This window comes from Heptranchias perlo, chromosome 24 (assembly GCF_035084215.1).
Source record: "Heptranchias perlo isolate sHepPer1 chromosome 24, sHepPer1.hap1, whole genome shotgun sequence".
NCBI classification, from domain to species: Eukaryota; Metazoa; Chordata; class Chondrichthyes; order Hexanchiformes; family Hexanchidae; genus Heptranchias; species Heptranchias perlo.
The window spans coordinates 13,511,943-13,524,268 of record NC_090348.1 but is presented as its reverse complement, the minus strand read 5'-3'; the positions used below and the strand labels follow the sequence as shown (position 1 = coordinate 13,524,268).

At 41.1% G+C, this 12,326-nt stretch overlaps 1 protein-coding gene across 1 annotated transcript in view; it reads right to left on the bottom strand.

The window, feature by feature from the left end:
- Positions 1-5,585, bottom strand: part of vwf (von Willebrand factor) — a 99,796-nt gene extending 94,211 nt beyond the window's left edge. The window contains exons 1-5 of the mRNA XM_068004792.1: positions 5,493-5,585; positions 5,181-5,238; positions 4,684-4,857; positions 4,453-4,555; positions 3,208-3,416 (exon numbers count right to left, since the gene is read on the bottom strand). Of these exons, the coding sequence (XP_067860893.1) occupies positions 3,208-3,416; positions 4,453-4,555; positions 4,684-4,857; positions 5,181-5,238 (544 nt within the window). The 5' untranslated portion in view covers positions 5,493-5,585. The remainder of the gene's footprint in view (positions 1-3,207; positions 3,417-4,452; positions 4,556-4,683; positions 4,858-5,180; positions 5,239-5,492) is intronic.
- Positions 5,586-12,326: the final 6,741 nt, after the last annotated feature.

Here is a 12,326-nt window from a genome sequence, read left to right as displayed (position 1 = left end):
GTCATTTTTTGTGTATAACTTAATCTCTACATCTATGTACAAATTTAAATAAAGGTGCCGGTAAAAAGCTATTTTTTTATTATTATAATAATACCACCATGAAGTGTGAATCTTTTTGGAGACAATCTATAAATAATACTAATGATGCTGAAGAAATAGAAAGAGAGCAGGGAGCAGACTACAGCTGTGTTAATGCTCATACCCTGCAGATTTCAAGTTGCCAGTATCTCTGGCTCTCTAATTAGTGAGTGCATAGAACTGTGGCATCTATTGACTGGAGTTTCGTTTTAGCCACATCACTTATTTAAAATTAATTCTGCTGGCTGTGTGGATCTTAACCCAATTGTTATTTAGGGCACAGGTTTTCAAACTGGGACCCAGCAGGCTTCTTGAGGGATATCTTCTGGTCCCCAACGTTATCAGATTTCAATTATTAACCATGATATCAACATTACATTTCTGTACTTGTTGATTTACTAGCACATTACTTCTGTTGCTGCACATGCACCATGAAAATTCAAATTAAAAATATCTTCTGTTACGAAAACACTGCTTGGCTTTGGGGAGATGGCATTATAATTTGGAAGTTAGGGTATGAGGTTCCCAAGAGCATGCCAAAATTTACAGGGGGTGGGGGAGTGGGGTCCTCGGGAGTGTGTCAATATTTGCAGAGATCCCCAGGAGCGTGTCAATATTTTCAGGGGATCCCCAGGAGCAAGTCAGTATTTTCAGGAAATCAACAGGAGTGTCTTAGTATTTCCAATGGGTCCCCAGCAGCACGTGAACATCTGCAGGGAATCCACAGTTCAGTGTCAATATTTTCAGAGGGTGCTTAAGAAGGCGTCAATAATTGCAGCGGTCCCTTGGAGGTAGCTAAGAGGGCATCAATATTTGCAAGGTATCCTCAGGGGCACGTCACTTAATGTAGGGAGTTCCTGGGAGTATGCCAATATCTGCAGTAGGTCCCTGTGAATGTGTCAATATTTGCAGGAGGTCCCCGGGACTATGTCAGTATTTGCAGGAATCATAGAAAGGTTACAGCATGGAAGGAGGCCAGTTGGCCCATCAAGTCCGCGCTGGCTCTATGCAAGAGCAATTCAGCAAGTCCCACTCCCCCGCCCTAGCCCCGTAGCCCTGCACATTTTTTCCTTTTAAGTACTTATCCAGTTTTGAAGGCCATGATTGAATCTGCCTCCACCACCCCCTCAGGCAGTGCATTCCAGATCCTAACCACTTGCTGTGTAAAAAAGTTTTTCCTCATGTCACCTTTGGTTCTTTTGCCAATCACCTTAAATCTATGTCCTCTGGTCCTACCTTTCCAAGTTTTGTGTCATCTGCAAATTTGGAAATTGTGCCCTGTACACCCAAGTCCAAGTCATTAATATACATCAAGAAAAGCAGTGGTCCCAGCAGTGACCCCTGGGAATACCACTTTACACCTCCCTCCAAAATAACCATTCACCACTACTCTCTGTTTCCTGTCCCTTAGCTAATTCTGTATCCATTTTGCTACTGCCCCCTTTATTCCATAGGCCGCTATCTTGATGCTAAGCCTATCATGCGGCATTTATCAAATGCCTTTTAGAAGTGCATATACACCATATCAACTGTATTGCCTTCATCTACCCTCTCTGTTACCTTATCAAAATACTCTATCAGGTTAGTTAAACACAATTTGCCTTTAACAAATCCATGCTGGCTTTCCCTAATCAATCCACCCTTGTCAAAGTGATTGTTAATTCTGTCCCGGATTATCGTTTCTAAATGTTTCCCCACCACTGAGGTTAAACTGACTGGCCTATCGTTGCTGGGTTTATCCTTACACCCCTTTTTTGAATAAGGGTCTAAAATTTGCAATTCTCCAGTCCTCTGGCACCACCCCCATATCTACGGATGTTTGGAAGATTATGGCCAGCACCTCCGCAATTTCCACCCTTACTTCCCTCAGCAACCTAGAATGCATCCCATCCGGACTGGGTGATTTATCTACTTTAAGTACAGCTAGCCTTTCAAGTACCTCTTCTTCATCAATTTTTAGCCCATTCAGTATCTCAACTATATCTTCCTTTACTGAGATTGTGGCAGCATCTTCTTCCTTGGTAAAGACAGATGCAAAGTACTCATTTAGTACCTCAGCCACCCCTCTGCCTCCATGAGTAGATCTCCTTTATGGTCCCTGACCGGTCCCACACCTCCTCTTACTACCCATTTTCTGTTTACATGCCTGTAAAAGACTTTTGGATTCCCTTTTATGTTGGCCGCCGGTCTATTCTCATACTCTCTCTTTGCCCCTCTTATTTCCTTTTTCACTTCCCCTCTGAACTTTCTATATTCTGCCTGGTTCTTACTTGTGTTATCAACCTGACATCTGGCATATGCCCCTTTTTTCCATTTCGTCTTACTCACTATCTCTTTTGTCATCCAGGGAGCTCTGGCTTTAGTTGCCCTACCTTTCTGCCTCGTGGGAATGTGCCTAGACTGCACCTGAACCATCTCCTCCTTAAAGGCCGCCCAATGTTCAATTACAGTTTGCCTGCCAATTTTTGGTTCCAATTTACCTGGGCCAGATCTGTTCTCATCCCATTGAAATTGGCCCTCCTCCAATTGAGTATTTTTACTTTAGAGTGGTCCATGTCCTTTTCCATAGTTTTTCTAAACCTTATGATACTATGATTGCTGCTCCCTAAATGCTCTCCCACTGGAAACTTGCTCCACTTGTTCACCTCATTCCCTAGAACGAAGTCCAGCATTGCCTCCTTCCTTGTTGGGCCGGAAACATACTGGTTAAGAAATTTAACCGGAACACATTTCAAAAATTCCTCCCCCTCTGTGCCCCTTATATTATTATTGTTATCCCAGTCTATATTAGGATAGTTGGAGTCCCCAGTTATCACTATTCTATAGAGATTCCAAGCAGCGTGCCAATTAATGCAGGGGGTTCCCAGGAATCTGTCAACATTTGCAGCGGTTCTCAGGAATCTGCCAAATTTGCAGGAATCTCCAGGAGCATCCCAATATTTTCAAGGGGTAGCAGAAAGCATGCCAATACTTTTAGGGGTTACTGAGGCATGTGTCAATATTTACAGGAAGTGCCTGGGATAACAATATTTAAAGGAGGTCCCCAAGAGCATGCTAATATTTGCAGTGAGTTTCTGCTCACAAATGTTTGAAAAGCCGATGATTACTCATTAATAATTATGATGTTACCTTCTTGAGTTATGTAATCATCTTGAGGGAAGTTATTGTAATTGCCACAGAGTCCGCATGTCCGACTGAAATATCTTTTAGACAACATGATGACCACATTTCCACTGGTGTCGATCCTGGCTATGAATCCATGTTCATCGCTGGATATGATATAGTAGCCTGCTTCCATCCCTATAAAAACACCGTGGGACGCAAAAGGCAGCAAGATCCTAGCAAAACAACAAAAATAGACCAAAGTTCACAAACTCCGTGAATATTGTAGTTACGCTTTAAATGGTCTCTGGAGTATAGTTATACTCCTATAGTACTATGCATTCAGCATCTACACAAAGGAAGTAATTTTAACCTAACCCGCCCGTTGGGAAATTGACTGGATCGGGTGCAATGCTGGTTTTACATCCCGCCCGATTTTACTCCCCGTTGAAGTCAGCAGAGAGTAATATTGGGATGGTGTAAAACCAGCGTTCCACCCGATCCCATGGATTTCCCACCCGGTGAGTTAGGTTAAAATTCCCCCCAATTAATGTATCAGTATAACACTACCGGTGCCCAGAGATTTCACTACATGTGAGATATCGTCTTTGTTTGTCTATGCCTCCCCCACCACCACTGCCAATTGCAGTGCAACTGCCCCAGGTACAAAGCATTTTTTTTAGGGTGCTCTTACATTGCAGATACAATCAGTCACAACCAGGATTCCAACCAGGCAGAGCTTGGTTTCCATTGTTTGGCCGCTGCCTGGCTGAAACCTCAACTGCTCTGTTTAGGTCAGGTCTATATGTCCCTGGATATACGATTGGGCAGTGCTTATCTTCTAAAAGTTAGAAATTTAAATGTTTTGCAAGCTGATAGGGGAGAGTCCCTGCTCTCTGAAGTATTTTAGTTGAACTCAGGTAGGTTTATCAAGTATCCAAGGGTCCAATGGACCTCCAGTGCACATTTTAAATCAGCTTTGAGAGTCCACTACATGCGATTCATACTACGTGCGGTGTCAAACTGAACAGTGTGAGGCTATGCCCTTCAGAGAACCTCACCGTGCTCGGGCCCAGACTCTGCCAGTTTAGCGTTGATGCAAAGCAACACTAACATGGCTGCAGAAATACAACCTTAAACATGTATTTTTTAAAATGTGGGCGATTAAAAGGAATTGACTGTCCAATCAAGTCTTCAATCACTGATGTATGGACATGGGCACTGCGCCTAGGGCAAGGCTGCATTAGATATCAGATTACCTATAGGTTTTACCTTTTTTTTCTCACAGACACTTCTCCTTTTAAAGCTACAGTGACTTCAAAGTATTCTCCCAGATACAAAGAAATGCTTTTCCGTTTTCCAGCCTGGTAGTTACCTGGAAAGTACAGGAACAGCGTCACTTATTAAACATTGCCACAGAAACGTTGATTTGGAAGTCAATCTCATGCAAACGTGAATAAAAATTTTAATCTAAAGTTTGCAAGCCAATAACGATGGAAATACCTAACAGAGAGAACGAGCGTCTCATGCAGTCACCGGCCAACTTGTAACTGCAGTGTCCTGGAAACTCGTAAAGGTTCCCATCGAAAGTCTGGATGCGATATCCACCGAAAAGGCTGCAGCGGGCACCTTGGATCGATCTATCCTTGACCTCAGCGAGCGATGGTGCCCAATTTCCTGTACAACAAACACAATAAAAAGCAACTCGTTCAGTTTCACCTTCTCACTGTTGTGACTTTCTAGCTGTACCGCTACTTCTCTATCATTACATTCTCCAGATACTTTAAGGTAGCTACTTTGAAAGATACCAAACCTACTGGAAATTAAAAAGTTCCCAGTCCAATGCACCCGAGGAACTGGAAGTAAAGCGGAATCAGTTAGTTCAGCAATCCGGTGGTCGAGGCCTGATTTGAAGAGTTACGTAACTAGTGTTAATATTATGATTACTTTACTCAAGACCCAATAATCTGCAGCATTCGAAGTTGAACGGCTCTCAATACCTTGAGAATGGGGCATCAACGCAAAGCCAAGAAGCAGAGACAGGTAACCGCTCACCATCTATGAACCAGAGAGAAAGACAATTAACAAAGCACCGTCCAAAATCATTAAACACTTTTCCACATATTTCTTCACGGGCAATATAGTTCCCATTTCTCTCCCCTGCCCTCGCGATAAAAATAAATGGTTAGCACAATTAATCATTTCCCTTTTTGATTTTTCTCCTTTATCCTATTTCTTCAATGTTATCTTCAGTGATGTTTAAATATCCCCCTTGCTGCCGTGTACAGGGCTGAGGGACGAGCAATAGTTACCTTGGCTCTTGCTGGGTACAGTTATGGAAGGCAGACAAGGACTAGAATGAAACTGACTCCCAAAACAATGTTAAATCAATATGTTCTGAACCATGGGAAGGATGACCTGCGAGAGCTGTTAAATGCTGTCTTGTGAAATCAGTCCAATTTATACAGGGCAGGAACTGTGGAATAATCAACATTAATGGGGGAAAAAAACTTTGCACGTTATATCCGTTAGTAGAATCACAATACATCAGATTCAATAGAAACTGTGCGGAGTTAATTGCCCAAAAGGAAACAGTGGAAGGAAACTGGATAAGACACACTGACAGATCTACCAGAGTTTAAAGTATCAGCCAGTTTCTAAAGCCTATTTTTTCCCGTAAACTCTATAAAGAAACTGGGAGACATTTCACACTCCAAATAATTGCTGTCAGGAACTCAGTTTAATTGGTAAATGCTTGAATGATCCTTTACCTGTGAGGTTCTCTTGTTGCCATCCCAGAGGTTCTGACTTTTTATTGTTTGAAGCACAATGCTTACACAACTCATTATAATGTGGATTTATGGAACATGTAACAAATCATCTTCTGATCTCTCCAAAGGGCTACAGTATTGATATTCAGACCAAACATATTTTTTCCTAATTTTATGGTGCACACATTATTGGAAATGGCCCCAAAAGATAGGGTTCACGTTCCTTTGGACTCTGGAGTGTGTCCGGAAACAAGAGAAGGCTTTCCCAAAGGGATGACCTTCACTTCAACCAGAATGGTATCAACGTCCTCGTGTAGAAGGTAAATAGAGCAGTGGTGGAGTATTTAAACTAATATCACAAGGGGTGGGGAAAGACTAGGTTTGAACCCAGGGAGGGAGAGAGCAGGATTAATAAAGTTGTTGGAATAGAAGCTGAAGGAAACAGTGAAGAAATATTATCAGAGGGAAAGGGGCTATGAGGTAGTGAGAAATAAAAGCACCATTGTAGAAGGGGCAAGGGATATCAAAACTTAAATGAGAAAAGCAGGAAGAAAAGTAAGGGTCAACATTGAAAGAAAAATGGATTCAAGATTGAGCAGTGTGTATGCAAATGCACAAAGCATTCAAAACAACATTGGGGAGTTTGAAGCATTAATAACTATAGAGGGATATGATCTATTAGCTACAACCGAGATATGGCTTAGGTTTGCACAGTACTTAATTTTTGTGGTTATAACATTTACAGGAATGATAGGGAGGGAAAGGGGGGCTGGGATAACAATGTTAGTAAAGGATTCTATCACTGCACTAGAACAGGAGACTCTGGAGGGTGGTGTTAAGACAGAATCCATATGGATAGAGTTATGAACTAGGAAGGGAAATGGTACAATTCTTTGTGTGCATTACAGGCCACCCAACAGTGCCAATGAGATGGAGGTGGGCATTTGTGGTTGGTTCAGGAAGATATGCAAATAATATTGGGTGTTTTTAACTATCACCAGATAGACTGGAATAAAGATAATGCATGTGGTCAAAGTGGGAATGCTTTTTAAAATGTATAGGACTGCTTCCTAGATCAGTATGTTTCTAATCCAACAAAGAAAGAAGCACTGCCTGATATAGTTCTGGGAGAAGAAGCAGGGAAAATAACTGATGTGAGAAAAGGAGAACAATTGAGAAACAGCGAACACAATGAGGTTAGGTTCAATGTAAGAATAGAAAAGGATAAGGAAGGTTCAAAGATCCATCTGGGCTGGAAAAAAGTCAAAGTCAGGAAGATAACAAGGAATCTGGCTGAAATTAAGTGGTCATGGATTAATCAAGGACAGTCAGCATGAATTTGTTAAAGGAAAGTTGTGTTTGACAAATGTAATAGAGTTTTTTGAAGAAGTGACTGTGAATAGATAAAAAGAACTCAGTCAATGGAGTGCATATGGATTTTCAGAAGGTATGCGATAAGGTATCTCACAAGAGGTTTACTGGAAAAATTCAGGAATATGGTATAAGAGGAAATGTAGCAGCAGGGATAGAAAGTTGCATGATGGACAGGAAACAACGTGTCAGGGTAAATGGGTGTTGCCTGGATTGGAGATGGGTTAGAAGTGATGTACCCAGAGACCTGTGCTTTGGCTCTTGATTTGGTTTTGATTACAGGGAGCATAATCTCAAAATGATAAAGTAGGAGGTTTGGAAAACAGCAAGGAGGACAGTAAAGGACTTCAGGAAGACATAGATTAGCAGAATGGGCAGACAAGAGACAAATGCAATTTAATGTGGATAAGTGTGAAGTAATACATTATGGGATGAAAAAGAAGGATTGTGAGTATACACTCAATGGGAAGATACTGAAGGATATAAGTGGAAGAAACAGAGATACTGAAGCATAAGAGGGACCTAAGGGTTCAAATACATAATTCCCTGAAAGTGTGAATGTAGATAGATAAAGTTGTAAAAAACAAGCCAAACGCATTTTCAGTTTTAATAAGTAGGGGTACAGAGTCAAAGAGTAAAAAAACAATGATTTGTCTGTACAAAATATTGGTCAGGTCACAATTAGAATACTGTGGACAGTTTTTGGCACTCTGTTATAGAAAGGATATTGTGCAATATAAATTTACCAGGATGATGCCAGGGATGGGAAACTATGATCATGACAAGAGACTTGAGAAACTGGGACTATTTTCACTGGAAGAGAGAAGGCTAAGAGAACATTCAATAGGGGTTTTTAAAATTATGACAAGTTTTCATAGAGTGATCAGGGAAAGACTATTTCTTCTAGTTTGGAAGTCAGTTACAAGGGGCCATTAATTTAAAATTGTCACTAAGAGAGTGAGGAGAGCAGTCAGGGGAAATTTCTTTACACAGAGAAATGTTGGAGTATGAAATGCTTTGCCACAGGGAAAGGTTGAGGCAGAGACCATTACATCCCTTACGAAAAAAATTGTTAAATATTTGAAGCAGAGGAAGACAGAAAGCTACGGGAAGAGGATGGGGCAGTAGGATTAGTTTTGGATTGCTAGCAAAGTGCTGGCACAGACATGATGGGCTGCATGATCTTCCTTTGTGCTGTAAATGTCTATGGTTCTATGGAAATACATTGGTCAGGTTGTTAGGGAGACAGTGATGACCAGCTGTCCAAAATGCACTGCCCACTTCCATTTCCAACTTTGACTTCACTTGGTGCCACTCAAAGGCACCTCAAGTGCTACAACCATGAAGCCAGCTTGGAGGGTCAGTGCAAGCTATATGCCTTAATTTCAAAAGATTGCGTAATTTGTGCAAGAGCATTTATATATACATGAAAATTCACCATTTAACCTTTAATGTAATATGAAGGGGTACAACAATGAGCCTGCTGAACCAGAATACACCATGGGGGGATGGGTTACTGAATGGACTCTGCCTGTACTTGCTACAAAGACATCTTACCAGAGAGTGCACCAGCAGAACTGCTACCCAAGGCTCTGTCAGCTGGAGGGCCTGTCATTCCGCATCGGGTAGTTTCTCAGAACTGCATATTCAAATTTGACCTGTCAGAAATGCAGATGCAGTAGCATAAATATAAAAGTACCAAGTAATGAACATGGACATTAGGACATAATTCAAAGTCTGTAAATAAAACAAATCGTACAGTCAAAGTTTTTGTCTCCATGGGCCACATACATAAATATCCATGGGGCTTTGAGTACCACGTATACAGTTGCTACAGATTTGATGTTTTGATTTAGGATTTATCCACCAATTAGGCAACAGCACTAAGAACAGCCTTTTCCAAACCACCAGGCTCACAAAAGTCGAACAGGATAAAACCAACAAATAAAAAATATAAGCAGAAATAGGATTGAGTTACCTGGGCTTCGAAAAGTTGGATTGTGAGGGCTTGGGGGCTGCAGGTTGGACACTTCGACATTCACTGTACAATAAGACACACTCATCATGTACACTGAAATGCATAACGTAAAATAGTGTATCACAGAGCTAGAGTATACACTATCGGATAGATTTAATGAATTCGCACTGATGACAAAGTGCTTCATTCACCAGGAGCACATATTGAGAATTTGAACTCTGAGGTCAGGGGGCCCTGCAGGATATTCCAACCGCTTGACCACTGTGCCTGAATTCCCAAATGCATTGCTGGTGTACAAAACTCCACACCCGGAGCTCAAACTCATAATATCTATCCTTATACACAGAAAATGTATGCAGATTTCCACCATTATTTATCTTCAGAGATTTAGTATCCATTAATAAGGAAACTGTGGGCAATTAATATTAAAGTACATGTATTCGAACAGATATAACATACTAATGGTAACCTGAGAGTATTGATTAACGCAAGAGTTTTGTCCACAAGATGTTTGAATGTTGAATCGGGATGTTGCAGTAAAGTCAGAGAAACAATTTCTTATTGTATTTCATTTCAGCTTTAAATAACGAGTTGTTTATGGAATGTGCATATATGAATATTTTAATCAGAAGAATCAGATTTAACTGATTAAAGAGTATCGTGTTTTTATAATAAATTAGAATGCAATAGGACCAGAAGATTATTTTGTTAATCTAGGTAACAACAATGACTGCATTTCAGAAGTAATTCATTGAATATGAAACGCCTTGGGACATTCTGAGGAGATTACTAACACTAAGATAGAAAGTGAGAGCTGTTCGTGCAATTAGGCACTCCCCGTGAGGAGTAACCCTGACAGGGAGGCAGGTCAGGAAAATGTCGAAAAATCATGGGCTGCAGGCCTATGATTTCCGAACCTATGGTACCTGCAAGTATCATTCCTCGCTGGGAGTGTCTGATTGCAAAATCAGTCCTCTGGTCACATCCCCCAATCTTTTAAACCTCAAAAGGTTGTGGTAAAATCAAAGCTCTGAATAATTCTACTGAAAAACAATTGCTTTACTGGTATTTCCACTGACTTCTAAGCTGCATGTCATGAACTTTAATGGTTAGTAAAGAAAGAAAGACTTGCATTTACATAGCGCCTTTCACAACCTCAGGACATCCCAAAGCGCTTTACAGCCAATGAGTTTTGTAGTGTAGTCACTGTTGTAATGTAGGAAATGTAGCAGCCAATTTGAGCACAGCAAGGTCCCACAAACAACAATGAGATTAATGACCAGATAATCTGTTTTTTTTAAAAAAAGAGATGTTGGTTAAGGGACAAATATTGGCCAGGACAATATAAAAGCCTTGCATTAAAAATCATTCAGTGAACTCATCTGTATGAAGCTGTGCCTTGGTGATCTTTTGGGTTAACCTATCTCTGTGATCAATTAGCTTTCCGTGTTTTGAAAAAGTGGGCACTTCCTGTTGTCTTGCCACTTGCAATTAATCTGATTGTGTGGATCACTGAAACCTGAAAACCTCAGATACACAAAAGGCATTTTAATTGATATCTAAGGAAGCATAAAAAGTGCTGTTTAGGACTTTGAGCCCTTTGTCCCCTTCCCCCTCACCCCCCACCAAAAAAGGAAGTATATAAACAGAGGAGGGAGTACAGTTTAATCCACACCCTGCTGCTCCTTTAGCCCTACGATTGACAGTAAAACTGAGGTTTAAGTGTTTCCGTTGCCAAACATTTCCAGACGTAGTTAACAGGCATGCCATCAGTTTTCCGTTGGGAGACCTTTCTCTGCTTACACCTAACAAGCAGCAGTAAAAATGAAGTTATATCGGGCAATGGATTTTTTTTAAAAAAAACACTCCAAACTTTTAGCACATTGCACACCAGTTTACCAGTCTACCTGTTGTCTGGCATCATCCACTGGAGCCCCTGGGACCATGGGAATGTCCTGTGCGGAATGATGGCAGCGCAGGTTGAACGACGTGTAATTTCATAATGAAACGAAAACAGAAGATGCTGGAAACGCACAGAAGATGCTGGAAACGCACAGCAGGGTTTTGTCAGCATCAGCAAAGAGAAAAGACAGATTGACATCTCAGGTGCAACTCTTCATCGGAACTGAAAACTGAAACCAAACATTTCAGTAGGGTTAGGGGGAAAAAAAGGAAGAGGTTAGAATATCTGATTTCAGTTTTTATTGTTTCTTTTATTTCCAAACCCCACTAAAATGTTTGCCTATCGTTCAATTTTCAGTTATGACGGAGGGTTAAACTGAACTGCCTTTTCTCTCCACAGATGCTAACTGATCTGCTGCATTTTTCCAGCCTTTTCTATTTTTATTTCAAATTACCTGTATTTGTAGTTTGGCTTATTTGTATTTTTACAGCTTTAGACTGAGTTTTCACCTGAGTGCCTTTTTGAAGAGAAATGTTTAGTTTTCCCATCAGAAGATTAGAAAAGTTAGGGAGAGTACATGATGGTGCTGTAAAAACAAACTTGTCAGAGCATCCTTGGGGTCTGGACAACGCTACACTGAGCTGCTGTCAGACCCAACAGGCTGCAGTAAGGACTTACTGGAACGAACATTGGAAAAATGATTGCAGTGTGCTGCACAGATAGGCCTTAATGAACCAGTTCAATGGGAGGAATTGGACTCCACACTTTGTCTTCAGGGCTGCAGGCACGGATGTCATTCAACAAAAATTCCTAAAAGCTGCTCCTGGCAAGAAGAGGGGGAACGGTGATGGTCTTGGAGAACAGCACTAGGTAACATCGACTCACTTGAAGCTGTCCTTTTGAGCCTGCTGAATAAGATTTTGAGGAACTCACACCCACAGTATTCCAGAGCACAGTTGTGATTTCCTTCTACGGAAAGGCAGATACTAATGAGACTGAAACTACTGAGGAACCTCATTGATTATCAGTGATTTTTAAGGTGGTTCTTCAAGTTGTTATGGTGCATGTATTGGATGGTCTGAAAGCACTAGGCTGGATGCTGCTATTGTGGGGAGTATGTAGG